This window comes from Apis florea, unplaced genomic scaffold, assembly GCF_048593485.1.
Source record: "Apis florea isolate Af1SG1 unplaced genomic scaffold, ASM4859348v1 contig_2492_pilon, whole genome shotgun sequence".
Taxonomy (NCBI): Eukaryota; Metazoa; Arthropoda; class Insecta; order Hymenoptera; family Apidae; genus Apis; species Apis florea.
Window position 1 is genome coordinate 5,127,015 of NW_028256593.1, and position 27,516 is coordinate 5,154,530.

Sequence of the window (27,516 nt, forward strand, 5' to 3'; positions counted from 1 at the left end):
TAATATTTAGCAATTAGTACGTGGATCATCCAAGAAATGAAATTAATTAATGAACTCAATAATTTAGTGAAAATATTATATGAACTTTTCAAATTTAATATATGAAGAGAGAGAGAGAGAGAGAGAGAGAGAGAGAAAAAAAAAAAAAGCAATTGTTATTGCTTTTTCAAAGACAAAAATATTAAATGAATATTAGATATCTAATAAATATTTGTGCTTAGAAATCCACTTGACTAGTTGGTCATGATCCACTATGTTATTAATAAATTGTCATGACAGTGCTTTATATACAATCATGGAAGAATGACTTTTATGATATCAACCAGTCGTTAAATAATGTTCATTGAAGCAAGAAGGTACTGGCTTTCTAGCGGATTTAAAGAATACATAAAAATCATATCTTCATCATTGAGATCTTTTATATATAATGCCAACTTTCTTTAAAAATGTCTGTTGTTTTTTGCATGAAGATATCTTGTCATATCTCGAAGGAAATAGCATAATGATATATATTCTTATTAATATATTATTATTAATCTTTTAAAACTTCATTAATGAACAAAATACAAAATGAAAAATAATTATTTTTTAGAAATTCAAACATTAATTACTAATTCTCATACATACCATTCTATATTAAATATCTTTATATCTATAATTCTATTAATAATTATCTTTAAAAGTTATTAAAAAAAAATAAATTTAATGTTTTTAGATATTACATCTAGAAATTAAATATATAAAAAATAATATAAAATAGTATAAAATCAATGAGAAGTGATGTATCACATAAGCAATATGTCATATACCTCTAGTAATCAACTTTTACTAAATTATATTATCATTGGGTAATAAGAATGAAATTTCTTATATTATAAAAGGAATATATTATGTTCAATATCTATCAAATATGTGAAAGGAAGACGTTCATAGGAAAATTTAAAAAAATTTTTCATTTTATTTCTCCAAATTGCTAGACTCTATATAATTAGAATATTAATAATGTTATTAAAAATTAGAATTTTAATTTGAAAATTGGTTTAACTATCTAATTATAAACAATTTAATTGTTTAATATATAAATAAACGTGGCATTACATTATTTTATCTCTTGAAGCTCATTAAATGAGTCAGAAATTTTTAAAATAAAAAGATCTATCTTTTCCATCATTTTCATTACCAATTATAATATACTTAACTTAAAATTTTTTTACAAAATTTCTATCTATTATATAAAACACTGTACACATTTCGAAAAATTATTATGAAATATTAACACTTATTTCATACCGTTCGAAAGCCAATACACAATTTTACCATTCTAAAAAACTAAAAGATTATATTCAAAAAATATAAAAAACGTATAGAAATGAGAGAATATCAATATGTTGATGATTATTTCAAAATGAATTTGGCGTTTTCATTTATAACAATTCTTTCGAATGATAACGGCAGGTTTTTCAATGTATATTAATGGCTGGTTTTGGATGATCACATGACTTAAAATGGCTTCGTTTGCCAAAGACATTAAATACAATTGTATGCTGGACTAGCTTCGGATTACGACTTGAATAAGATTTGTGTCTATAACAAGTCGTCATAGATTTAGGCATATGCTGTAGGAGGATCAAATACAGATTAAATTTTCAATTTTTCTATTTTATAAGAAATAAGAAATATTCATTATATCGATTTAATTTATATTGTTTTCTATTTTTTTTTTTATAGCTATACACATCGTATTTTTAATAGAAAGTGTAGTGTGAAAATCGATATAATTCGAACGCTATAAAAAATTAGTAAAATATATGGTTTTTTAAATATCAACAGTAAATTTATCAAATATTACAATTCGAATATAAATATATTAATTTAAAATTTAATAATCATTTATAATAATTAGATTACGCATTGTTGCGTCATTGTCGCTTCATTTTATTAACTTTCTTAATACATTTTTTATAAGTACCAAAAAGATAAAGGTACCTGTTAGATCAACCTACAGCATGTTTAATAGAACGTAACTAATTTTTAAATATTTTGTAATTTAGTATTAGTTACGTTCCATGGTCATAAGTAGTTAATAATGTTGTATTACTTCAGGTGACAAATACAATATAAAACATGTTTCTAGAAGCCTCCCATGGAAGACATTATAAAAGATATCTTTTATTATGAAATTTGACAAATTTATAGCATAAGTCATATCTTTAAACAAATATTACACATATACTTTATATTATAAGTGTTAAAAAGATCTAATATTTTATTACCTGAAATTTAAGAATTAGATCTCAATAAAACAAGTATATATATGTATAAAACTTAAGTTTATATTTAAACTTCCATTGAGAAACAGACTGAAACATGTTTATGAAATATATATAATCAATTTTTTGAAGCCCTAATATGGCCAAAAATTGTTTTTTTCAAGCTTCCGTAGATGCTATTAGGGAATTCTTGGGTGTATATGCTGTCGCATTTGGATCCAAATTTGACACTGTACACCCTGGACAGGGACTTTCATTTGAACGTATTTTTGTACCTGCAACTCGTACTTCATTATTTAATCGAAGCTTAGATGTCGTGCATGTTGGCGCAGGTCCAAATGTATCTTGTGGCATCACAGCTAAATCTTGGGCTATTTTTGCTTTTAGTATTTCAATTTCTTTTTCTTGAGATCTAATTAAACCTAATTCAAAAAAATATATTTTAATATATTTTATATTTTATATATTTACATTTTTATATTTATATATTTTATATTATTTTATATATTTATATTTTATATTTTATATTTAGTATATTTTAAAAATATTCAAATAAAAAATAATTTAATAAAAATATATTTGAAAAATCTGTATTTAAATTAATATCAAAATATTAAAAAATAATATGAAATTAAATTTTAAATTAAACTGAAATTAAATTTTACTTACTTTCTCTGATTTCTAATTGTCGCTTGGCTTCACCAAGTGCAGAAAATAAATCAAGTTTTATACGTGTTTCTGCACTTAAACTATCTTCTAAATGCGCAGTTTTATCTTGTAGTGCATTTAATGCACCAAGTAAAATTTCAGATTCTTTGTGATTTTCCTTACAACGCGATATATCTTTTTCTAGTGTGTTGCATCTAAATACATGTAAATATATATATATATATATATTTATATATAAGAAATTAACATATAATACATAATTTTATAAATTCATAATATGGAAATATAATATTAACACATTGAATGTTAAACTTAATATATTTCTTCATTTATGTTGAAATTAAATTTTCAAATAAAAAAGAATAAAATATATTCACATATCTTTTTTTAAATTAATAATATTGAGAAAAAAATATTTATTTGTTAATGTATAAATTATTTTAAACTATTATTAAAAAAAATATCTTAACAAAATTCCTAATAGAATTATATCCTAATCTATTCCTAATAGAATTATCGATATAATAATAATAGAATTAAAATCTCCAATAAAAAGAAAAGTATAAGTAGAAGCGTGATATTTTATCGATATTGATATATTAAACATTACAATATTATAATAATATCGTAATTAACATTAAATATTTTATAATCTATTAATCATTATTAATTTCAGTATTTCAAGTTCATCAAATAACATTTTACATATTATACATTTTTTAAATAATAATTATATTTACAAAAAATTATAAATGTTATCAATTTTACTACTAACATTCAATGTATTAGTTTATGAAAAAATTAATTTAGCGTAAGTTTAAGTTTTAGCAAAAAATATTTTTAAAAATTGTATTTTTATATACGATTTATTATTATTTTAAAATTCTTACCTATCTTCTTTCGTTTTAAGCTCTCGTCGTAAATTTTTGAGATCTTGTTCCATTTGTGTTCTGCGACTTTTACAAGTATCTGTACATTCTTGTCTAACAAGAGGTGGAGGCGGAGGCGGGATTCGTGCTTCTTCTGCAGCTCGTCGTGCTCGCCTTTCAGAAACCAAAGATGCTTCACAAGCAGTACGTTGTTTTCTTTCTTCAGCAATTCGTTTTTCCAACGAACACATTGTTTGTTTATCTAATTGACGAGCTGTTACTAATCCATGTAATCTGTTCATACAAAGATATATTTGTATATAATTAAAAATATTTAATAGTGCAGAAATTTATTTTAATTTTAATAATGTAGAAATACCATTGTCTATACATACTTGCTTTGTAATTGATCATTATCATGCTGAAGTTGTTGTATATCACCCTTAGCTTGGCGTTCTCCACTTTGTAGGGAACTTATTTGAGAACGAAGTTCTTGTTCCAGTTGTCGACTGGATTGCAGATCTGATTTCAAACGTTTTATGTCAGCTTCAAGCCTGCGACACATCAGTAACCTATTTAAATGACATTATATTACACTAAAGAAAAAACTTGATAATATAATAATTGTGCTTTTTGATTTAATAAAAAAAAAAAATAATTCATTTAAACAAAATTTTTTTAATAAAAAAATGAGATAAAAAAATATAAATGCACACGATATTAAATTTAATGTAATATAAAATTAAATATACACGATTTAAATTTAGCACAAAAACAAAAATAAAAAACATAATAATAAAATAAACATAATAAACATAATAATAGAACTCCATTTATCGAAACGAAATTTTCATCAATATCCAATTAAGTGAATTAAGTTGCTATTATCTTATTATTATGTCACTTCAATTATATGAACGTCATGAATGACGAAGATGTGATATGTAACAAGAACATACAATATAATCCAAAAAATAAGCTGTATGTATGATTAAATTCATTCATCTGAACTTCGGTTATTTGAACGAAAAGTTAAAAGTATTGAGAGTAATCGATGAACTTCTATTATATGAACTTACTCGATTACATGAACTGCTTGTCCCCCATCAGATTCATATAAATGGAGTTCTACTGTACCTAAAATAATATTTTTATAGATTCATTAAATGATATAAATAATATACCTTTGGCAATATTCATCTTGTTGTTTTTGTTGTTCAGTTATATTATCAACTGTGACTTTAAGTTGACGAGTTTTTCGTTCACGTTGATTATTAATAATCGAAGATGATTCTCGATTTTCTTTTATATTATTCCATTTTCCTGTTACAGAACCATTAGTCTGTGATTTTAACGTAGTATGACTACAATTTCCACTTTTAATAAATTTATCTCTTTCTATTTCATTTGTGTCAAAATCATTTACAGATCTGTAATTTTCATTCAAAATATTAATAAATTTTTTATTATATTATAAAACATAGATAAAAATATATATATATATATATATATATATATATATATATATATATATAAAATCTGAATATATTCAAAATTTATATGATGTATAATTAATTAATTTCAAATGTATTATTACTTACCCAACTCTTTCAATGAATTGTATATCATTGTGATTAATAGTACTTCCATTTGTATGTATAAATTTCTTATCATTTTTATCAGATTGTGATATATTTGTTACATTATGCTTATTATGTTGTTCTTCTTGTTTCTCGCCTTTATCTAAGGATTTTCTGTGATTATTTTTTGTTGTTGCATTTTGATTTGTTGATGTAATTTGTGTACCTATATGCAAACTGCCATTTTGTATACCTGTTTCTATAGAATTACTACCATTTCCTATAATATATTTAATTATTAAATTATATTTTACTTTTGATATTATATATTAAAGTTGAAAATAAATACAAACTACCTCTACTTTTTTCAGGACTTGGATTACATTGTGAATTTAATTTATTATTTTGTGATTTAACATGTTGTTCTAATGTAGTAATATGAGATTGTGATGGAACTTGTATTGGTTGTATTGTAGTAGAGGTTTGTTGCTCTAAAGGCAGTGCTTGCTGCAATAATTGTAAATAGAATTCATTTTCCTTTGCTACATCTTTTTGCTTTCTCTGAAAAAAAAAAAAAAAAAAAAAAAATTCATATATAAAATCAATCTCAAAATAATTGATGCTTATAAATTTACCTGTCTCATTCTGTAGCCGATGTAGCTCTTAAAGCCAAAACCTAATGTAACTACAGGATAACCAATGCTAAAAAAAAATTATATCTTAAGATATTTTTATTATTACTTTTACATTGATATTACTTATTAAATATAATAATAATAAATTTTAATAATTTTTGTTTTAATCAATTGATTTTTTGACAATAAGTTCCATATTTCTGTTTCAATTATAATAATCTTTTATATATTATTTTTACATACACTAACAATTTATTATTATTATTTTTTTATTACTTAAATTATTATAGTTTCTAATTCTTTTAAACTCATTTTTTTGTATTTTTTAAATTTTGTTCATTAAAGTATGAATAAAGATAAATAATAAAGAAAAAGTATATACCAATGTGCTGCAAATGGTCGACAGAGATCCAAATGAAAGGGCATATGTCGCAAATCTCTTAATCGAACTGCTGCTTCTATATATAGAAATAGTAACCATAGCATCACAGTTGGTAGGCACACACCTTTATCTATTTCACATATTTATACATTATTTTTATTATAATTACTTTTTATCAAAATAACCTAAAGTAAAAAATTTTTATTTACCTGTATGCCAAACATATTGTACCCAAACATAAGTGCTAGCAGCAAAAAATAACCAATGTACTGGTATGAAAAAGAAACAAATCATATCTGATGTAAGAGCAATACAAATAAAAAATACAGAGAAGGCCTGAAAATATAATTTACATTTTAAAATTAAATATATGTATTTATTACATAAATTTTCTTTGTTTATTACTTACCAAACCTTGATATTTAAAAGAATCGTAAACACTTCTGAGTAGTAGCCAAAATGGCCATAAAAATTCAAATCGAAATTCTAAAATGAAGTCTGCCAAAATTACCATGGCCCATAATAGAAGAAACTTTAAATAAAGTAATGTACTGAAATAAAAAATATTATTTTATTATTCTTTATTGTAGAATAAACAATATAATATATAAAGATATTGAATCATTAATTTTGAAATACTTATAATTATTATATATAGTGAAATATTTTTAATAAAAAATATTTAAAAAAACAAACATTACAAGATATATATTTTCAAACAAAATGAAATAAAAACTTTAAAATATAAAGTTATACAAATGATTTTATATAATTACGATAATATAACATAAACTAATAAGTTAAAAAAAAATAAACTAAAATTCATAATATTTATAAATTTATATTATTATATGCAAAAAAACATTCACCTATATTATAAATTAAGTAAAAAAATATAATACAATTTCAAAGAGCTAAAATACAATTTCAAAGAATAATTTAACAAATTATTTTCAAAACAAGCACACATGGTCAAGGTTTTAGCAAATGTCAAGTATATCATACAGTTCTGGAAAGCGGTCGACAATCATATACTGATACAAAGCATCATAGAGACTTCTATACTTCATAAATTGAAAAATATAACAATATTTGACTGATAGTTTAAGAGTATTTCAAGAGATGATTCGTTAGATTTTTGGTTATTTTTAAAATTAGCTATTCCAATGAGAGAAGACATATGGCGGCGAAAATTTACCTTCCGTAGATTCCCTCGGTGAGCTTGTTGCGTTTCAAGGGCCTCCGAAGCTTACCGCACTCGACATTTCTTCTCTTCATATTCCTTGACACTTTCACCACAACCAAAACGATGTTATTCGCGGCGAGCAACAAAATGGAAAAAACCGCAAATTTTCTGCGGAATTGTGAAAAAATCCACTGTCTCGCGCGCGACTTCTATCAGCCTCTTTTGTTGTCATTCGTCTGCGGACAGATTCGAGATTTTACAGCGGTTTATCAAGCAGCTGATTGGTCCATTATAGGATATGGCGCTAATCAACAGCAAAAATCACCTGCTTAGATATTTATTTTACGATGCACTTAAAATTGATATATATGTTTATTCGTCTTCTATAAGAAATAAATCTTTTTAACTATATGACAATTTTTACAGAAAATGTTTCCAGATTATATGCTTTATCGATCGTACATGCTTTCGATTGTACCGTAGGTCAATCGACTTGTTTCACTTACGTTAACAGCGCTCTGACCTAGCGATGTATGAACTATCTTTCTCTTTCATTTTTTCTATCTCTATTTCTCTATTTTATTCCCCTTCTCTTTGTTATATGATATATTTTGCTTTTTTTGTTTTAATGTATTAAGTAATTTTTAAAATTTTCCAATCTTTTTTTTACATATAAAAAATATATTTTTTTTTTATCATTTCTATTATATATTATCTTTAAATAATTTAATTAGAGAAATTAAGATATATGTTTTTCAAGAAAATATTAAATTTCTATAATATTGATATAGATATTAATAAGTAGAAAGTTGGTTAGTAAGTTATTGTGAAACAACATTATATTTTTTTACACATAACATATTGGTATATAATAATTTGTGAAATGGATGAAAAAATTAAATTATTCATAATAAATTACATTATTGCAAGTATTATAACAGGAATATATTCGAATATAATAAATAACAATACAATTTTTCACAATTTGATTTTTGGTTTACTTTTTTATTTTGTAATGTTGAAAATTATTGCTATTTTATCAAAATTGTATCAAAATACTTGCAATATAAATATTATGCTTACAAAAAAAATTGGTTTGAAATTTGGTAAAAATACTTTGAACTTTATATTAAATTTAATAATTTTTATTATATTAACTGTGATTAAACATTATTATTTTTATAATTACATTAAATTATTTGATCCATTAATATTATGGATATTGTTACAAATTATAAATTCTAATAAATGGAAGAAAAAAAATATTCATGATATTAATTCAATACAAGGTTTGGATTATGGGACTGGCTTAGCATATAGCTATTATTATGGATATTTAAAAGTTATACTTCCTTCAACTGGCAATCTTAATAAAGGATTAATTGAGAAAATAGAAAATATTGAGGATATACATAATATAAAAATAATAGTCCATAAACTATTTATTTTGATTCCTTCATCATCATATATTCCACCTGATCTTAAAGAAGCTTCATATCAATGGATGGAAAGTGCAATGGATTTGGAAGAGGAAGTTCGTAATCGAGCAGGAGTAAAAAGGAGAATATATCACAATAGTGTATATAAAATTTATCCTAATGGACAAAGATCAAATGTACCTCAATATATAGTTGTAGAAGGTGCAACACCTTTATTAACTTTTTTTGAAGTTCAAAAACACAGTCATTCAGAAACAAATATATATAAGAAATATTGTAAAGAAATTGTACAGAAATTTTATATAAAATTACAAGAGCTAATAGATAATGATCCAGAATGTGCAGATCTTTGCGAATTAATTTATTATGATGATTATGATTATGATAATAAAACTAAAATTAATATTGCAAAAATCTTATTAGAAAGATTGTCAAAACATTAAAACATAAATATAAAAAATAATACATCTATCAAAATTTTAATATATTCTAAAAATATAAAATATTTTCAATCATTGTAATTTGCAGAAATAAACAACTACATTACCAAAATATCATTTATTTATTGTAGTACAAATATATATGAAAATTAGTTATAAAATAACATGTTTAGTAGTGCAAATTTGGATGTACTAATTTAAATTTTTTTATCATCTTTATTAACAAATATGATGATAAAATGCAATATAACTATATCAATTATATTTAATATTTCTGAATTATATTATATAAACACTTATTTAAGGCCTCTGATAGTATATATTTATACAAAAATGCTATTTTGCTAATATATTTTTGTATGGTTACATTGATTATTACTACTTATTAAAATTGCTGGCACATTATGAATATATTTTTATCACAATTTGTTACATGTCCATCTCAAATTGTTCTGCAGATTCTTCAATTACTGGAGTGTCTGTAAGATTAATAAAATCATAATGTATAATTTATAAATTATTATATATATAATATATATATATATATATATATATATAATAATATATAATATAATATATATATATATATATATATATATATATTAAATATATTTAAATGAATCTTTTTAACATTTAAAAAATAGAACATTTATTTATCATATCATTAACTATTATATTATTTTTTAAATAAATAAATTGAAAAAATAAATAATGTAAATATATGTATACGTACGACAAATGAATAAAATATATAAATTCTAACCTTTATTAATTTGATTCTTTATTGACGTCAAGGGATTTGGTGATGTATGTTTTAATAATTCTCCAGGTATAGATGGCATATTTCGTGGTGGTGTTCGTGATATAGGAGAATTTCGTAAATTCATTAAAAAATCACGTTCATAAACAATACGTGTACCTGCACAATTTTTATATTTTATCTTTTATAATTATTTATAATGGGATGAAATTTTTTTAGGATTTTTTTCTTTAAAAATTCTAATTATACTATAGTAATTTTTTATAAATTTTTATAAATATTAAATTTAATAATTTTTTTTAACAAATTTTGTTTAAAATATTATTTTTATAATAGCTATTTTTTATTTTACAATATTTTTTTATATTTTAATTGACTTGGATATATACGAATAAATATACTAATTATAAAATATAAATACCAGAAATTATTTATGTATTATAAATTAAAGATTCAATTTTTTATATTATTTACACAGAAAATTAATAATTAAAATTTAATTAGATTTATTTATTTTTAAATATTAAATATTAAATAAATATATCTATTAATCTCTGAAAATGTATAAGATTTTTAAAAAAAATACTAGAATATATAAATATATATATTATAATACTATATATATATATATATATATATATATATTATAGTACTCTATAAAAATATAAAAAGAATGAATTTAAAAATAAAAATATATTAATATTTATTTACTAATATTTAATAAAATTATTATATTTCATAATAGAATGTAAAATATACAATAATATTTATATCAAAATTCATAAATATAATATTAATAATTGCATTAATAATTACAATAATTATTATTTTTCTAGAATTGTTTGTTCACTTTTGTGTTATAATTACTCAAATATTATTAAAGAAATTTATTTTCAAATAAATTATTATTAATCAATTATCTATTAATCTATAATGTATTATTGTATGAAATATACTAAAATTTTATATTGATTATTGAAAAAAAAATATTACATTAATAATAACATAAGAAAAAAAAGACACTGACCTCCAGGCGTAGTTGAAAAAAGTGTTCCACCAGGGGTGGATGAATAATCATTAGGTAATTGACTGGGATCATTAATAACGATTCGTTTCGAAGGTATGTTTTGACTTTGGGTAGCTTGTCTTGCAATCGGTGATGCGGACATACTTGATCTTTCAGTTTCTTTGAAAATAAAAATAATTTTTGTTTAAGATAATGAGTTTAAACAACACATAAAAATAAAATCTGTAAACGATTCATTATTACTGTTGACAAATAATTTTACTGCGTAATTTATGAAAAATAATAGATTGTGAACTCGACTTGTAAGCATAAATATAAACAGACATTAAATGAAAAAGAAACAAAAAATTGCTTTTTTCAAAATTTTACATCATATTCATTCTCACTAGTTTAATCGGTTTAAATATTGCACGTTTACAATACTTTAAATTAAGTATAAACAAACATATATATAACATACGTGTAACCTAAAAAATCGAATCACGAACGAACACAACAATTCACAAAAGTCTCACCATACGATAAGTGATTGTTTTATATAAGTTCACAATTCTCCCCACTCCTAAAATACTACAGAAAAATGCTACCTAAAGCATTAGCAATCATTGGCGCGAACTATCGTATTATTATTGTACTAAATTCAAGTACAATAATTAAATATTCAAATATTATAATACAATTTTTTTATTTTTTAAAACTTATACAACTTCCATATTATTTGGTTTAATATTCCATATTAAAAGTTTAAAATTTCATTAATTTATAATTGTTGTTTTCGAAATTTTCGTAATGTGTATAATACAAATTTTTATAACAGCATATTGATTTCTATTTTTATTAAATGATTAAATTTAATTATCAAGAAAAAGAAAAAAAATATAAATTTTTGCAAGTTTTCATTTTTGATTAAAGAAATTTTAATAAAGTTTTAATAATACATATTATATTCTTTAAAAATTTAATTTCATTAAAATTTATTTAATTATAAAAAATATACTTTAATTAAAATGCAAAAAATATATATATTGTTAAACTATGTAAAAAAAACTATTAAGACCTATCGTATTTAAAAGATGAAATATTTATTTTCGATTTCTTTTTTTTTTTGATAAGCATATTCTAATTATATAATATAATAAAAGTTGTAAAATGTATATTTTATAAAATAAAAATTTATATTTTTATTTTTACGATTTTATTTCTCTTAAATTTATTTCAAATATTTTAATTGCTATAAATTTAAATAAATTTTTTCAAACATTTGTTTTTTAGATATTCAATTTATATATATTTTAATTATTACAATAAATAACATAAATAAGAATAAAAATACATATTTTACAAATTTATTATATTTAAATATTTATTATTTTTCAGTAAATAAAAATTTACTAAAAAAAAAAAAAACAAATAGTCAAATTTAATTTAAAAATTATTTGAAAAATTTTATATTTCAAGTTTGATTGAAGATTTATTTATTTATTTTTATTTATGTTTATATTATTTATATTATTATTATATTATCAATAATAATGAAATTACTAAAGGAATTAATAATAAGGATAATGATATAAAAAAATAATTTGAATATTTAAATAAAAACTTTTCTGTTATAACTTAGATATGAAGAAGTAAAAAAGAATGATGTATTGACATTATTAAATAATCTTTCATAAATTATTATATAATTTTGATTAATTAATTATTATTAAATATTCAACTGCCGTTTTATTATATTTAAAATGATTACATATTTGATTTATATCTATTTAAAAATTATCTATCAAAAGCTCTGTGATATATACTTATTTTTTTTTTAAAGTTAAAGAATTTTTTTTTCAACTTAAATTTAAACTTAAAATATATTTTTTTATTAAGATTGTAATTTATTATTATTAAACTTTTTCATATATCAATATTAGATGTATCATAAACCTGATTTTTTGAAAATAAAAGTCATAATTAATAAAATATTTCTAAACATATCCAATTGAGAAACTATATTATTATTGAAGTTCATATATATTATATTTTTTTTTTAAATATTTGTATTAAAGAGATAAATTTTAATGACTTTCTAAATTAATAATCAATAATCATTTAATTTGTTAATTATTTAATTGTATTTAAAATGGTAAAAAATAGAAATTCCCAACTTGTAATTCAATTTGTAAAAGAAAATTTTTATTTGATTTATAGACAAATATCAATGAAGCAAGACTGAAAATTCAACTTTTGATTATTTTATACTAATACAATCGTAATGTTATTTAGTTATTTATTATTTTACATATATATTATGAATCATTTGAAAAAAAAAATAATTACGTTGAAATGAAAGTAGGATTTCAGAGTATAATTTATTTTATTTTATTATATTAATAAAGATATTAGTAAAGACTATTATCGTCTGAAATCTAGGATTCAATAATATACTCAATAATTCGCTAAAATAAAATAAAATAAATAGAAATGATTATTTAAAATAAATATAGACAAGTAAAAATAGTAATGCAATGATTCTATATGAACGACATCCACATTTATTGTGTTGATTGTAGGAGTTCAATTTAACCATATATATGGTTGTATATTATTTGTATCACGTGTAAATACAATAAAACTCACAATAGCTCACTATTTCAAAAAATTTGTAATATTTACAGAATTTAATAATAAACAGTTTTCGGAAATTCGAGCAGTTTCTAAAAATATGTATACAAGAAAGAAAATACAAAATTAATAATACTAAATATATATATATATATATATAAAAAAAAAAAAAAGAAAAAAAAAAGTTTATTAAAAGTTTTATGAAATTACTCCAATTTTCGAAAACTATTATAGATGTTACATGAAATTATGCTGGAATAATTAAACGTTTATTCATAATACATTTTCTTTACGAAAGAAAATATATATACATATACATATATATATATACTTTTATATATATATACATATATATATATATATAAAAGTTCTCACAATATAAGACACATTAAAATTTTACTTTTAAAAAAGTACACAAATACACAATTAATGCAATGAAAAATATTTTCATGTTTTTTTTATTGATAAGATATAAAATGATCGTGTAAAAGTCTGACTTCTATAATCATTAAAAATAAATAATGCAAGCGTATATATAAATAATTCGACATTTATATTATATTGTTAATAACCTGCAAAGGGCAGGAAATTAGAGAGGTAATCGATTTACAAAACTTCTATATTGAATCACGAAATTTGGTCTTTATTTCCAAAAATATCTCCCTCATTTCTGGACCGCTCAAAATTGCCTGCAAATACAAATAAAAACTGTGAGAACTTTTTGAATTATATGTATAATTCTTGTTTTCGATATGATCTGGTGATGAAATTTATTGTATTGATTTATATATGGTTTTTTTCTTTTTAAATATAATTCATCTAAACTTCTTTTATATAAAATAAAATATCTTTTCAAATATTTCAACATAATAGTGAATGCAATAACAAAAACCACAATTAAAAGGTCAAACACTTTATTTCTTAATGAAAGTATGTACTTAGGATTTGGGACATACAAAAAATTCGTATCATCTAAAGTCTGAATGTACATCTCCTTCGACAACGCTTGTGATTGAAATACCCTTTCCAATACCCGACTAAACCTCTGCCTAGACAAACACGTTGTAATCGTGGCGGTAAGAGTGTTGAAGATGGACCATGAAATATGGAATAAATCATCCAGTTGGAAAAGTTATATAAGAAAGAAGATGAAATAAAATGATTCAAGATAAAAGATTTGAAATTCATAACAGAATATGGATATGATAGATAAGATTGTAAGTGCATTTACGCAAAATATAAAATCTTGAAATAGTAGAGAAGTAAAAGAACAACCAAAACTGGTTGAATTACTTCTCAGTTTCTTTTTATTTTACCGCCTCACACTAACAGTAATCGCAATGATTGTATTTTGTCGAGGCGATATTATTAATTCGTATTGGAAATTGGAGCAATTTCAGTATTTGTAGTCACAATGATAGGGATACTAGAGATATTAACAGTAAAGAGTTATATAATAGGAATAATAGCGGGGAAAGTAGTAATAATAAATATTGAACAAGAAGAGAGTAGCGCAAGAGTATATACCAATAACAGTAATAATAGTAAGAGTAATAGTGATAAGAATAGCAGTATAGTAGTATCTGTAGTGATAATTGTAATAATTATAATATAATAGTACTAGTTTTTTCTCTAGCGTAACAGATAACTATTTCTGTAATCTACTGTTATAAAATGAAATTGAGATGAGAACGTTTGGAATATTTCGGTAGATCGCGTTTACATAAGCGATTATAGTTCACCAATTCACTCTATATATACTCACACACCATGAGAGATCAGCTGAGAGCTCCGTATTTCACTTACTTTTATTTTTTTTTTTTTTAATTATAATGAATTATAGCCAATAGTCAGATTTAAATCAAATCTGCGACATTCATTGGCATTTCTTCGATACTAGTATTATAGAATTGTTCAATATCTTTCAAGGTTCGTTTATCGTCGTCAGTTACCAAGTTAATTGCCACTCCCTTGCGACCGAAACGACCACCTCGACCGATTCTGTAATAATTTATACATTACAATTATTATAAATTATATATATTACATATATATGATAAAATTAAAAATATAATTTAAAATTATATCTAATAATAACAATCCAATATACAGAAATCACTTACCTGTGAATATAATTTTCACGATTGGAAGGTAAATCATAATTGATGACAAGTGAAACCTGTTGAACATCAATACCACGTGCTAAAAGATCGGTTGTTATGAGAACACGAGATGATCCAGTTCTAAACTGCCTCATAATGAGATCTCGTTCTTTTTGTTCCATATCTCCATGCATAGCAGAAACCGTAAAGTCACGAGTGCGCATACTTTCTGTTAACCAATCTACTTTACGCCGCGTATTACAAAAAATAACTGCTTGAGTGATACTCAATGTATCATATAGGTCACAAAGTGTTTCAAATTTCCATTCTTCACGCTCAACGTAGATGAAAAATTGTTTAATACCCTCTAGTGTAAGTTCTTCTTTTTTAACCAAAATACGAATTGGATTTCGCATGAAGCACTTAGATACATCTAATACATCTGATGGCATTGTAGCAGATAATAATATAACCTGAAAAAATTTATTTTCTTACATCAATTTGTTTATATGATTTTTAACATAAAATATATAAAAAATTATTAAAATTTTACAAACATAAAATACACTAATGTTTTTATATAATTATCAAATATTTCAAATTAAATTTCAAATTTATTAATTATATAATATCATATTGTAAAAATAAAAAAAAATTGTATATAAAAAATGTAATTAACTATATTTTTATCTTATACAGAATGTTTATGGAATATATATAAATTATGGAATAAGATATTTTAATAGCAAAAAAACTTACTAAAAAATAAATTTCATCATATAAAAAATATAATTAAAACTTATATATACCTGCACTTCATGAGGTAATAATTTAAAAACATCATGAATTTGATCCTTGAAACCACGAGAGAGCATCTCATCAGCTTCATCTAGTACAAATAGTTTGATACTACTGGCCCGTAATGCCCGCCGACTAATCATATCATAAACTCTACCAGGTGTACCAACTACTATATGAACACCTTGATCCAATTTTCGCATATCTTCACGTACATTAGTACCTCCAATACATGCATGACATTCTGCATGCATAAAATCTCCCAAAGCAATAACAACTTTTTGAATCTAAAAAATTTTTTAATATTTGGATAAAAATTGATTTATAATTTTAGATTTAATTTAATTTAAAATTTTATATTATTCATATTTTAATTTTCATTTTCTTAAACATATTTATTTAAATGCATTTTTTTCCAATTAGCAATAAAACTATATTTCATTTACTTACTTGTTGAGCAAGCTCGCGAGTTGGTGCTAGAATCAAAGCTTGACACTCTTTAATAGTAGTGTCAATTTGTTGTAAAATAGAAATTGAAAATGTAGCAGTCTTGCCAGTTCCTGTTAAATATTTCATCAATTAGAAATTTTATTTTGTTATTTTTATAACAAATAAAATATAAATTTTTCTTACCTGACTGTGCCTGCGCAATCACATCGTGTCCTCTTATACATGGCAGAATGGCACGCTGTTGAATTGCAGAAGGTTTTTCAAAGCCATAAGCATAAATTCCACGTAGTAATTCCTCTTTCAGATTCATTTCATCAAAGTTGTCAACGACCTAATATATGTTAAAAAAATATATAATATAATATATTACAACAAATTTTTGAAAAATTTAAATTAAATTAAATTATAATATTTAATTTTTCATTTTAAAGTAAAAGATATATCATAATTATTAACTTACAACATCCCAATTTGATTCAATGATTCCATCAGGCTCCATACCAGGAGGGCCATCATATGTTTGTTGATCACTTTCACTTGGACCATTTTTGGAATCTCCTGCCCATTGATCATCGTTTCTGAAATATAAATAATGAATTAAATAAAAAAATTTATTTATATTTAAATATATAATTTAAATTAATTTATTTATAAAATATTTTGTTTTTAATTGTTATAGTAAAAATTAATACATAATTTCAATATATTGACTTTCAAATTATACGTTTACTATAAAATAATAAAAGCAAAATGATATAAATAATTTTCTATTTTAACGACCTTGAAACATAAAACTCAACGTCATAGTATATCAATTTTGCAATAAATATTAGGCATTTCAATTTAAGAATATCGAGAAATAGTCAATATTTAATAAATATAATAATGTAATTAAAATAGATTATTAAATAGATATGATAATGAATTTATCGATGACTTGATTGATACATTGACAGTGACTCACGCAAAAGCATGCCCGACAAGTAAAACGTGTCTTCATTATAAGATATATAATGTAGATAATTTTATGCAGTATTTCGAACAGTGTTTATTTTACTTTGTTTTTTCTGTCAAAACTAAAAAAAATTTATTTTTTATTACGTAATTTCAAATGCAAAGTAAAACGTGTTTGCATGATGAGTAGTATTTAATTCTTATAATAAAGTTTAAAATATATTTTTGACAAGTTTTATTATTCACCATATAAATAATTGTTATGATTCCTAATCACAACAATAGCAAGGTTATAAAAAGAAGTAGAAATAAGAGATTAACATTAATTTTGCGAACAATGTGACAAAAACGAATGCACGCCATGTTGTCAGTCTCGTGTCCATGCATTAGCTGATTGCCGCACTATTTTTTAAGAATATATCATTAAGTGTCGACGTCTAACCGTACATAACGTAAGATTTACAGAAACATAACATAAACAAAAAATTTATGAAATATAAAAAAGCATGCATATTTTTTAATTACGTGTGAAAAACCGAACTTACCTTCGCTCAGACGTATGCGACATGTTCCGCTCACGGTAGGTCGACGGAAAGGACGAGTTCCTATTGCGTCACAAGGAATATTCTTATGAATGCCGCACAACGGCGCTGCAAACAGTCTTCAAATTTTCAATGAACTATTCTTATAACTGAACATATAAAAAATACTCAAAAGAATTCGAACATTTTGGAATATAAACTTTTAGGAACATATAATAGCTTTTTATACAATTCTTTGGTTTTTATTATATTTGTTTCTTCAAATACTATTGCGCATAAGGGAAGTACGTCAATTACCCACAATCCCTTGCGACCTTATAGTGGGGTGTGTGAGGCAAATACAAATATATTGTCCATCATGTATACACATCTATTTTACGTTTCTAATTTTTTCAAAAATAATTCGAACTTATTTATTAAAATATTTTTTTCTTATTTCAAATAATCTTATTTTTATTATTTATTATACTAAATAAATTTTCTAGTTGCTATAAAGATTCCAAATGTTTTTTTCTATGTTGAATGTGTTTTTTTTCTATATTAAACGTTTGAAGCTTTAATACTAATTTCAAATAATTAAAATATTATATTCAATTCATAATTAAAATATTATAATCAAAGAATGAAAAATTTGATAATTTTATTACAAATGATAAATATAATTATTAAATAATAGTAATATGTTAATATAAGTATATTAAAATTTTACGATTAAAATACTTTTATTGTTATTTTGAGTTAATAATTGTATAATATATTATTTCATAATATATATAATATATATTTATATATTTTTTTATAATATATGTGCAGATATATACAAATATATAGATAATAAAAAATATTAGGTATATATAAGATATTATATAATAGATATATATAAATTATACAAATAATTTACGTTTTTAAATTATTTTCTAAAATATTTTAATGAAATTAATTATGTGCAAATAAATATTTATTAATAGAAATACATATTTCATAATATACATAATATTTACAAAATAAATTCAATTAAAAGATTATTATAACGATAAGTGCAAATATCTTATAAAAGAACTCTTATAAAAGAAAATTATTGCGAAATATTTGCAATAAATAGATTCACAACTAAATTATATATATTTTATACATTATTATATCAATGCACTCAAATTCGACAAAAACAATAAAATTAAATATCGAGAAATTAAAAAATATGAGAAACTATCCTGTTTTGACTTGATATATCGTACATATATATATATATATATATATATATATATATATTCATTATAACTCAATACATTTCATATATATAATATATATAATATATATTATAGAATATTATTTTATATACTATCATTTATTTATATTCTTCCAGTTTTAAATCAAATATAATTTGTAAATATAATATAAATAAATTTACATTATACATTATATTTCAGATAAAATATAATTTATATCACATTTTTAATACTTTTATTGTGTCATCAAAATTTCATAAAAAATTTCAGTATTTGTTTGAAAGTAAATGTAAGTAAAATAAGAAATACTTTCTTATTTTTTTGAAACTTTTGACATTAAGATATAGAATTCTCCATATTTTATTAGATTTAAATTGATATAATACTTACTTTGTTTTTTTTCTATATCAAATATAAATAAATTTAAAAAATTTGAGATTTTCCGACTTTATATATTTTCTATTGCTTAGAATGTAAACCGCGTTCAACAGTAATTTTCCAACATAGTTTATAAATTATTTAATAGTTTCATCATTGCAAAAAGCTTTATTAGCTTTATAGAAGTCAAATATTTATAAGTCAAATATTGTCAATATTATTTTGATGCTCAGTATTATCAATGTAATCACAGATTAGGAATCATTAATGAAGAGCATTTTAATTATGTAGTGCTTTAATTATATACTGCATATAAATTAAAAAAATTAATTTATAATGTAAAAAATAAATTTATTAAAAATTAATATTGCATATAGAACAATATTTATATTATATTATATTATATATATTATAAACTTAGCATTTTTTTGCAAAATGTTTCTTTTTTATTTGACAATAAATATATTTATGAAAGAATATTTATGAAAGAAATTGATTATCAAAGAAACAAAATTAATAAAAAAAATAGTTATAGTAATAACAAAAAATATTATAAACTTGTACCTGTTTATTGTACAAGTTTGCTTTCACTTTTATGATAAATGTTTTGTCATTGTTGTCACGAATATTTTGCGTTAATTTGGACATCTTAATATATTGTCATATAATTTATATTACTCATAAAACTAATGATTTAAATAGAAAACTTAATATGTATGTATATGTAAATATCTATAAAATATGAATATTGATAATATATAATTATATATATAATTTGCATAGTAATATTTTCTATTTGCATAGTAATTATATAAGATTAATGCTAATTTAATTAAAAATAATTATATGTAATATATATATATAATTGTTTATATTTCATATATATATATATATATATTTCTATACAAAATATTTTTGCATCCATTTGTTTATAATCTTCATTTGGTCAATATGATAATTTATAATTTGAATCATTATAATTCAAATATTTACAGTATTATTATTATACATATATTCATTTGATAGTATATATATATATATATATATATATAATACATATATATAAGATACAGATTATATATCATATTTTACATAAAAGCACAAGCAAGAATAAAAAATAATACTGCAACAGGAAAAATTATATATACTTCCATACGGGGATGACAAATTGATAAAAGTAAATTAGCTTCATCTATTTCATATTCAAAATTATCTTTAGTTGGTATTTCAACAATTACCCTATCAGAAGATAATAGATTTATTGAAAAGGAGCATTTTGTTTGATTTATACAGGACTTTGTTATATTTTCATAATGAAAAACAGGTTTATAGATATCAAATAATGCATATATATCATTTGATACAATATCATTATCACTATAAAAAATATAGTAATAATAACCATTTTCTATAACATTATGCACTGCTTGCATATGTTTACTATTAAGTAAATAAGTAACATTAGTACATTGTTCAGAAGGTGCAAATTCTTGAGCTATTAAAATTGAGCCTCCATAACATTTAAACAAATCGGTTTCAAAACTGGATACGGAAGAATCATGATCAATATTTGTTGCATTTTTACCTGCATTTCCACCATGTTTAACTCCTTGATCAAGTAAAAAAGTTGGTTTAACAATTTCTTGATTTCTTCTGATTCTTTTATTTAATGTTTTATCCTGCTTTTTCATTTTTTTTTTAATATTATCTTCAATATTATCTTCTAAATTTAATTTCCTTTGTAACTTTTTTAAAACTAAAAAATTATGTTTTTTATTTTTATATTTTTTAAAATAAGATTTAATTTTAATATTTTTTTGTGTTTTTTTTCTTTCCTGTAATATTCTATTTCTTTTTATTTTCTTTAGTTGTTCTTTGTAATGTCTTTTTTTAATATGTCTTAATTTTCTAATACCATATATATTTTCTTTTTGCATAGATTTTATATAATGAATATTTTCATTCTGTATTAATTTTTTTAATTCCTTGTCATGATTTTTTTCATAAGATATAAGATTGACTCCTGAATATGAAGTAATATTCCATAACAATTTATCTTCAATATTTTTTAATGTACCATTGTAAATGACTTGCGTAATGTTATTGCTGGAATTAATTTCTTCTGTATTTGATTTAAATGTTACTTTAACTTGTTCCTTAGCTTTTGGCAAAAATATACCTTTTAGAATTTGTGTATTATGATGTTCCAACATACCACATGTTCGTAAATTGCGTTCTCCTTTAACCACAAGTATAGAAGCACCTTGAAATCTAAAAAAATAATTATTACATATAAGAATATATCATAAAATTATAATAATACTACAATATTATATTACCTTGAACATACAGAAAGTGCTACACTTGCTCCTTTTAAAAGATAAAATCCCCAATATTCCAATGTATCATCTGGTAATATCATACTTTTTTTGAGACGTATATGTTTTCTATATGAAGTAATTTCTGGTTTTTGTGTCATTTGAAATGCATTAAATGTTCTATTCATCTGTAATGTATGTGCCTATATAAATGATAATTTTATTATTAATAATAAGTTGTATATAATTTATACAAAATTTATTTAATTTATACAATTATTATTCAATTTTTAAGTTTATATATAAAATATAATATTTATATTAAATTTAATATTTAATTATATATTTTATACATATAATATGTTCTTACAGAACAAAATATTGTAGAAATACCATCTGTAATTTCTAAAATATCAGAATCTGTTACAGCATATGCTACATTGGCATAAAAATTATGACGTAAATACAATGGTGTTATAAGAAATAAAATTGGTAATATAGTTGTTAATAAACAAAAGACTAATATTCTCTTGATTCCATGCATTTTTTATAAATCTAAAAAAGAAATCTAAATACTAATTGTTGTTGTTAATTTTATATGTTGCATTATTATTAATCAACATATATTACATCATATATAAATTAGCAAATATATGTTTAGAAAATATAATATACGTATTATATTCTGCAAATTTTAAGTAATTATCATTAAAATATGCACATACTATAATAATAAACAATAAATTATTCATTAATGATGTTATTTATGTATAATCTTGCAATGTTTCTAATATATAATAATTTTTACTAAATTAAAATATTAAGAATTAATATATGATAATTATTTAATATATAAATATATTTACATTATGTGCATTATTATATATAGAATAATATATGTAATTTAATAATAATAATAAGTAATATATAATTTAAATATCTGATAAAACAAAGTTGTAAGTTTGATATCTAATTTCAAGTAACTATATTTTCAATTTAAAAAATTTTCAATAAAAATTTATATTTAAATATTTTTGTGCTTAAAATATTTCTATACTATTATAATTAATATTAATATAATTATAAATTAACTTTTTTATAAATTTTAATATTACATATATAGAAAAAAGAGGTTAGAATATTATCAATGATAAAAATAAATTGTATTATATATACATGCATAACTTGATAAAAACCATCATGTAATTCTGATTTGCTTATTATTTTAACGTATAACACTTTTGATATTAATTACGCATGCGTTTTTCAATTCAATCATGAATACTTGTCATTGCAAATAAAAAAATTAAAGAGATATAATATAATATAATAATAAAATATATAATAATATTACATTAAATGAATAAATATTAAAAAAAAATAAATAAGAGAATAAAAAATTATAAAAAAATATTCTACATTTTAAATTAAAAATACTATATAATTTAAAAATACTATATATAAAATTCTTTTATTTTGCTATATTATAACAAAATATATATAAAAATTTGAAAAAAAATTTTTTTTATAAAAATTAAATAACTTATTATATTTGATAAATTGCTGTATATATTATATAACATGTAATTATTATAACGCTTATCGAATTATTAATATTCAATTAACATTTCGATATATGAATATTAAATATTAACCCCACGGAAAATATTTTTCAAATTAAAGGATTTATCATTATATTTTAGAAATAATGGCCTATATAAATTTTTAAATCATATATGAACTTCGATAAATCAGCATTTAAAAAAAATAAATGAAACTGAATAAATAACTAGATATGAAATTTATTTTCTAAAAAAAAGTCATCGTATAGTTTCATACAACTATATTTTGACTTCGCAATCCGATATGAAAACACAGTTTTCAAAAATTTTAAAAAAACAAACTTACTCTTACAATAAATATATTTGATAAACAAATCATCACATCATTTCCCCCCTTCTTTCAACCAAATATATTCTTCCACATGATGTAATAATTATCTGCTGTGTAAGCAACATGTAATCATCCAATTTGTAGTAATAATTCAAAACTGGACTTTCTGAAACATATTTTATTTTCTTCTTTCAATTTACCAAAGTAATATTGCAACACTAAAATTTTATTATTTTCCTAATAAAATAAATATATTAAAAATTAACACAGACTACATCACATTAAACCAAAAAAAGAACATCAAAGGCCTAAATAAAATTGGTCAATTGTTATATTGTATTGAGAATGAATCAATATCTTATTCTATCACACATTCTTGAGTATAATTTACAATTATAGCATATTAATACTTGAGCATAAATATAATCATTATACATACATGTTACAATTTTCTTTTCATACACTATATTAATCATTAACTCATCTTTCAGTTTTGTGTGCAGAATAACTCTATAATGAAATTAATGGATAGTTAATGGATATAATATATCTAACGTAATATTCTTTAATATTAATAACTCTAATATTCATTAAAAATATTAAAGACATGTGATAGATTTCTTATTTTTATTATAATAAACTAAAGTCTCTAAACAATTTTTGATAATAATATAAAAATGATTAATTTTACCTGTCATAATCATATTTTTGTAATTCAACGAAAATCTATCTTGAATTGCTGCAATCTCCAAAAAAATATATAATAATTTATCATGAATTTTGTCTTTCTATTTAAAGCATTGATAAAAATTTTAAAAATCATTTATGTTAAATATTAAGTCTCTTTAAATTCTATTATTACACATTTAATTATTTTAAAAATTTATATCCATACCTATTCCAATACCCTATATTATAAAACTAAAAATTGTGCTATAATATTATATTACGTATAATTATATCATCATTATTAATCAGATTACCAATTCTGCTGGATTGAACATCGATGGTGGAAAAAACATGGATTACAATATTTCACTAAACAATATACAGATATTCAGGATATATATAATACATACAAATAAAGTAATCGGAGGATAATAAAAGTCTCCTTTGACTACATTACAAATACAAAAATTTGATGAATCAACAAATATGATTTAAATTTTTTAGCGACCTCTTCGAAGATTTGACGCCAAAAAACTTATTAAACGTAGTAAAAATACGCAAAACAATATTTTTTCTTCTTTTTTCTTTTTTTTTGATACAAAAATTTTGCACTATGCAGTATGCAAACATACTTGCCTGTAGAATAAAGATGAATTTATATTCATTCAGACACGAAATGATTCAGTTTAGAAAAACATTCTCGTGGATAATAAAATAGGAATATTAATATATAGCATTGCAAATCTAAGTAGAGATGTTTTGTTTTAAACAAATAACTCTTGTAAAGAATATTTGAATTGATTGAAGTTACATACTGTTTGAACGATAATAATTATATAATATTTATTCAGTTCATCTAAATTGGATTTTGCTAATAGACGAAAAAGCAATAATACACAATGAATCGATGATATGAATATTGTATTTTGAATCATTCCGTAGATAATGTTATTTTTTGCCTGAATCGAATTGTTTCATAAACAGAATTTTCCATTATAAAATATATTATCAAATGGAATAATATATAGAAAAACAAATCATTATTAGAATAATGATAAGCAATTAATACTTTTACAAAAACTATTCCAGATAATCCCGGGTATTATCCCGTATTAACAGACGAAATTGCACTAATGCATGAAACCGCCATAAAATTCTCATTTTCATTTAGTCGAGAGATAAGAACAAATATTTGGTTATATTAATAATGAATTAATCATGGCTTTTTTCAAAAAGAACATGTTAATAAACACATTTTGTCCTATAATACATAAAAAAATGTCTATTATAATTACATTTTACAATTACTTTTTATTTTATATAAAATAAAAAGATATAAATTATTATTATTTACATAATAATATTAGTAAAAATTTATATTGATAATATATATATAAACTATAATTTGTATTCATTATAATTTATTTTGAAATTATTAATGATGTATAATTCATATATATATATACTGTGTGAATATTAGAATTAAATATTTATTATCATTATTCAAATCTATAAAAACAATTTAAATATTATAAATTCATTTATATTTATATATATATAAATAAGTCTTTTTTATTTTTATTGTATTTATATATTTTTTTATATGTAACTGAAAAAATTAATTTTTCTAAAACAGCAACATGTATATATTCAAAAATTAAAATTTTTTTACATATATTTACCTATATATCAACAAATCAATTCTGATCAGATTAGATCAACTGGAAATCATTACTTATTATTATTATTTATAATATTAATAAATTAATATCATAAAAATGCTTAAGATTATATATTACTTAATTTATAAAATTTTCTGATAATATGAAAATATAACATTTCTTTAAAAAATAATAAAAAAGAGTTAAAAATGTGTTAATATATTTTTAGCCATATCTTATTTTTAAATTAAATCTTTTTTATACATTAAATTATTTTGTCCTTATTTCATCTTATAATATTGATAATATTATTGTATATATAAAAATGTATAAATTTATATATATAATATATATATATATAATATATTAATATATATAATAAATAATATATATAAAAATATATAATATATATAAAATTAATATATACTAATATATAAAAAATAATATATACATATTAGAATATATATATATATATACTATAAATATATATATATATACAGATAAAACCCAAAAATTCTTTGTTCCCTATAAAATCATATCTATCTATTTAATAATATCATTTAAAATAACATTTTTCATATTTTCAAAATAAATTGCTAAATTAAATTAACTAAGAAATATTTTAGTTAATTTTAATTAACACAAATATATAAGA

The 27,516-nt window shown here is 21.0% G+C and overlaps 5 protein-coding genes across 30 annotated transcripts; 1 reads left to right on the top strand and 4 right to left on the bottom strand.

Moving 5' to 3' along the window:
- Nucleotides 1-938: 938 nt before the first annotated feature.
- Nucleotides 939-8,109, bottom strand: LOC100863893 (macoilin). Of its 7 annotated transcripts, none has more exons than XM_086906292.1 (13): nt 7,604-8,100; nt 6,815-6,956; nt 6,615-6,741; nt 6,406-6,535; nt 6,024-6,090; nt 5,745-5,949; nt 5,615-5,668; nt 5,410-5,551; nt 4,993-5,238; nt 4,204-4,380; nt 3,830-4,102; nt 2,940-3,133; nt 939-2,692 (listed from the first exon to the last, which is right to left on the bottom strand). In XM_086906292.1, exons 1-13 carry the CDS (start codon nt 7,681-7,683, stop codon nt 2,430-2,432), a joined length of 2,100 nt encoding a protein of 699 aa, XP_086762418.1. In that variant the 5' UTR covers nt 7,684-8,100; the 3' UTR covers nt 939-2,429. The 7 variants fall into 7 exon arrangements, with proteins under 7 accessions (XP_086762418.1, XP_086762417.1, XP_086762413.1 ...); XM_086906291.1 differs by having other exon boundaries at nt 5,742-5,949; XM_086906287.1 differs by having other exon boundaries at nt 5,410-5,668; nt 5,742-5,949; nt 7,604-7,827; nt 7,917-8,051.
- Nucleotides 8,110-8,394: 285 nt separating this feature from the next.
- Nucleotides 8,395-9,582, top strand: Sting (transmembrane protein sting). Its single transcript, XM_086906313.1, has 2 exons — nt 8,395-8,697; nt 8,881-9,582. The coding sequence occupies exons 1-2, from the start codon at nt 8,475-8,477 to the stop codon at nt 9,471-9,473; spliced, it is 816 nt and encodes a 271-aa protein (XP_086762439.1). The 5' UTR covers nt 8,395-8,474; the 3' UTR covers nt 9,474-9,582.
- On the bottom strand, nt 9,574-12,908 carry Thor (eukaryotic translation initiation factor 4E binding protein thor). Of its 2 annotated transcripts, none has more exons than XM_086906314.1 (4): nt 11,773-12,908; nt 11,258-11,416; nt 10,234-10,389; nt 9,574-9,949 (listed from the first exon to the last, which is right to left on the bottom strand). In XM_086906314.1, the coding sequence occupies exons 2-4, from the start codon at nt 11,397-11,399 to the stop codon at nt 9,900-9,902; spliced, it is 348 nt and encodes a 115-aa protein (XP_086762440.1). In that variant the 5' UTR covers nt 11,400-11,416; nt 11,773-12,908; the 3' UTR covers nt 9,574-9,899. The 2 variants fall into 2 exon arrangements, with proteins under 2 accessions (XP_086762440.1, XP_012341528.1); XM_012486074.3 differs by having other exon boundaries at nt 11,718-12,632.
- Nucleotides 12,909-14,312: 1,404 nt separating this feature from the next.
- eIF4A (eukaryotic translation initiation factor 4A) lies at nt 14,313-19,251 on the bottom strand. 2 transcript variants are annotated; one of them, XR_015291631.1, is made up of 8 exons: nt 18,720-19,251; nt 17,681-17,798; nt 17,404-17,551; nt 17,221-17,330; nt 16,782-17,057; nt 15,994-16,445; nt 15,677-15,871; nt 14,313-14,559 (listed from the first exon to the last, which is right to left on the bottom strand). XR_015291631.1 is itself a non-coding variant. In XM_012486035.2 (7 exons), the coding sequence occupies exons 1-7, from the start codon at nt 18,740-18,742 to the stop codon at nt 15,727-15,729; spliced, it is 1,272 nt and encodes a 423-aa protein (XP_012341489.1). In that variant the 5' UTR covers nt 18,743-19,235; the 3' UTR covers nt 14,768-15,726. The 2 variants fall into 2 exon arrangements, 1 of the variants encoding a protein (XP_012341489.1); XM_012486035.2 differs by lacking the exon at nt 14,313-14,559 and having other exon boundaries at nt 14,768-15,871; nt 18,720-19,235.
- Nucleotides 19,252-21,341: 2,090 nt separating this feature from the next.
- On the bottom strand, nt 21,342-26,285 carry LOC100863767 (uncharacterized). Of its 18 annotated transcripts, XM_086906318.1 has the most exons (6): nt 25,515-25,888; nt 25,223-25,277; nt 24,547-24,697; nt 23,009-23,193; nt 22,660-22,841; nt 21,348-22,591 (listed from the first exon to the last, which is right to left on the bottom strand). In XM_086906318.1, exons 4-6 carry the CDS (start codon nt 23,180-23,182, stop codon nt 21,409-21,411), a joined length of 1,539 nt encoding a protein of 512 aa, XP_086762444.1. In that variant the 5' UTR covers nt 23,183-23,193; nt 24,547-24,697; nt 25,223-25,277; nt 25,515-25,888; the 3' UTR covers nt 21,348-21,408. The 18 variants fall into 18 exon arrangements, with proteins under 18 accessions (XP_086762450.1, XP_086762457.1, XP_086762459.1 ...); XM_086906331.1 differs by lacking the exon at nt 23,009-23,193 and adding an exon at nt 24,971-25,041 and having other exon boundaries at nt 21,343-22,591; nt 22,660-22,826; nt 25,223-26,285; XM_086906330.1 differs by lacking the exon at nt 23,009-23,193 and adding an exon at nt 24,971-25,041 and having other exon boundaries at nt 21,345-22,591; nt 24,553-24,697; nt 25,223-26,285.
- Nucleotides 26,286-27,516: the final 1,231 nt, after the last annotated feature.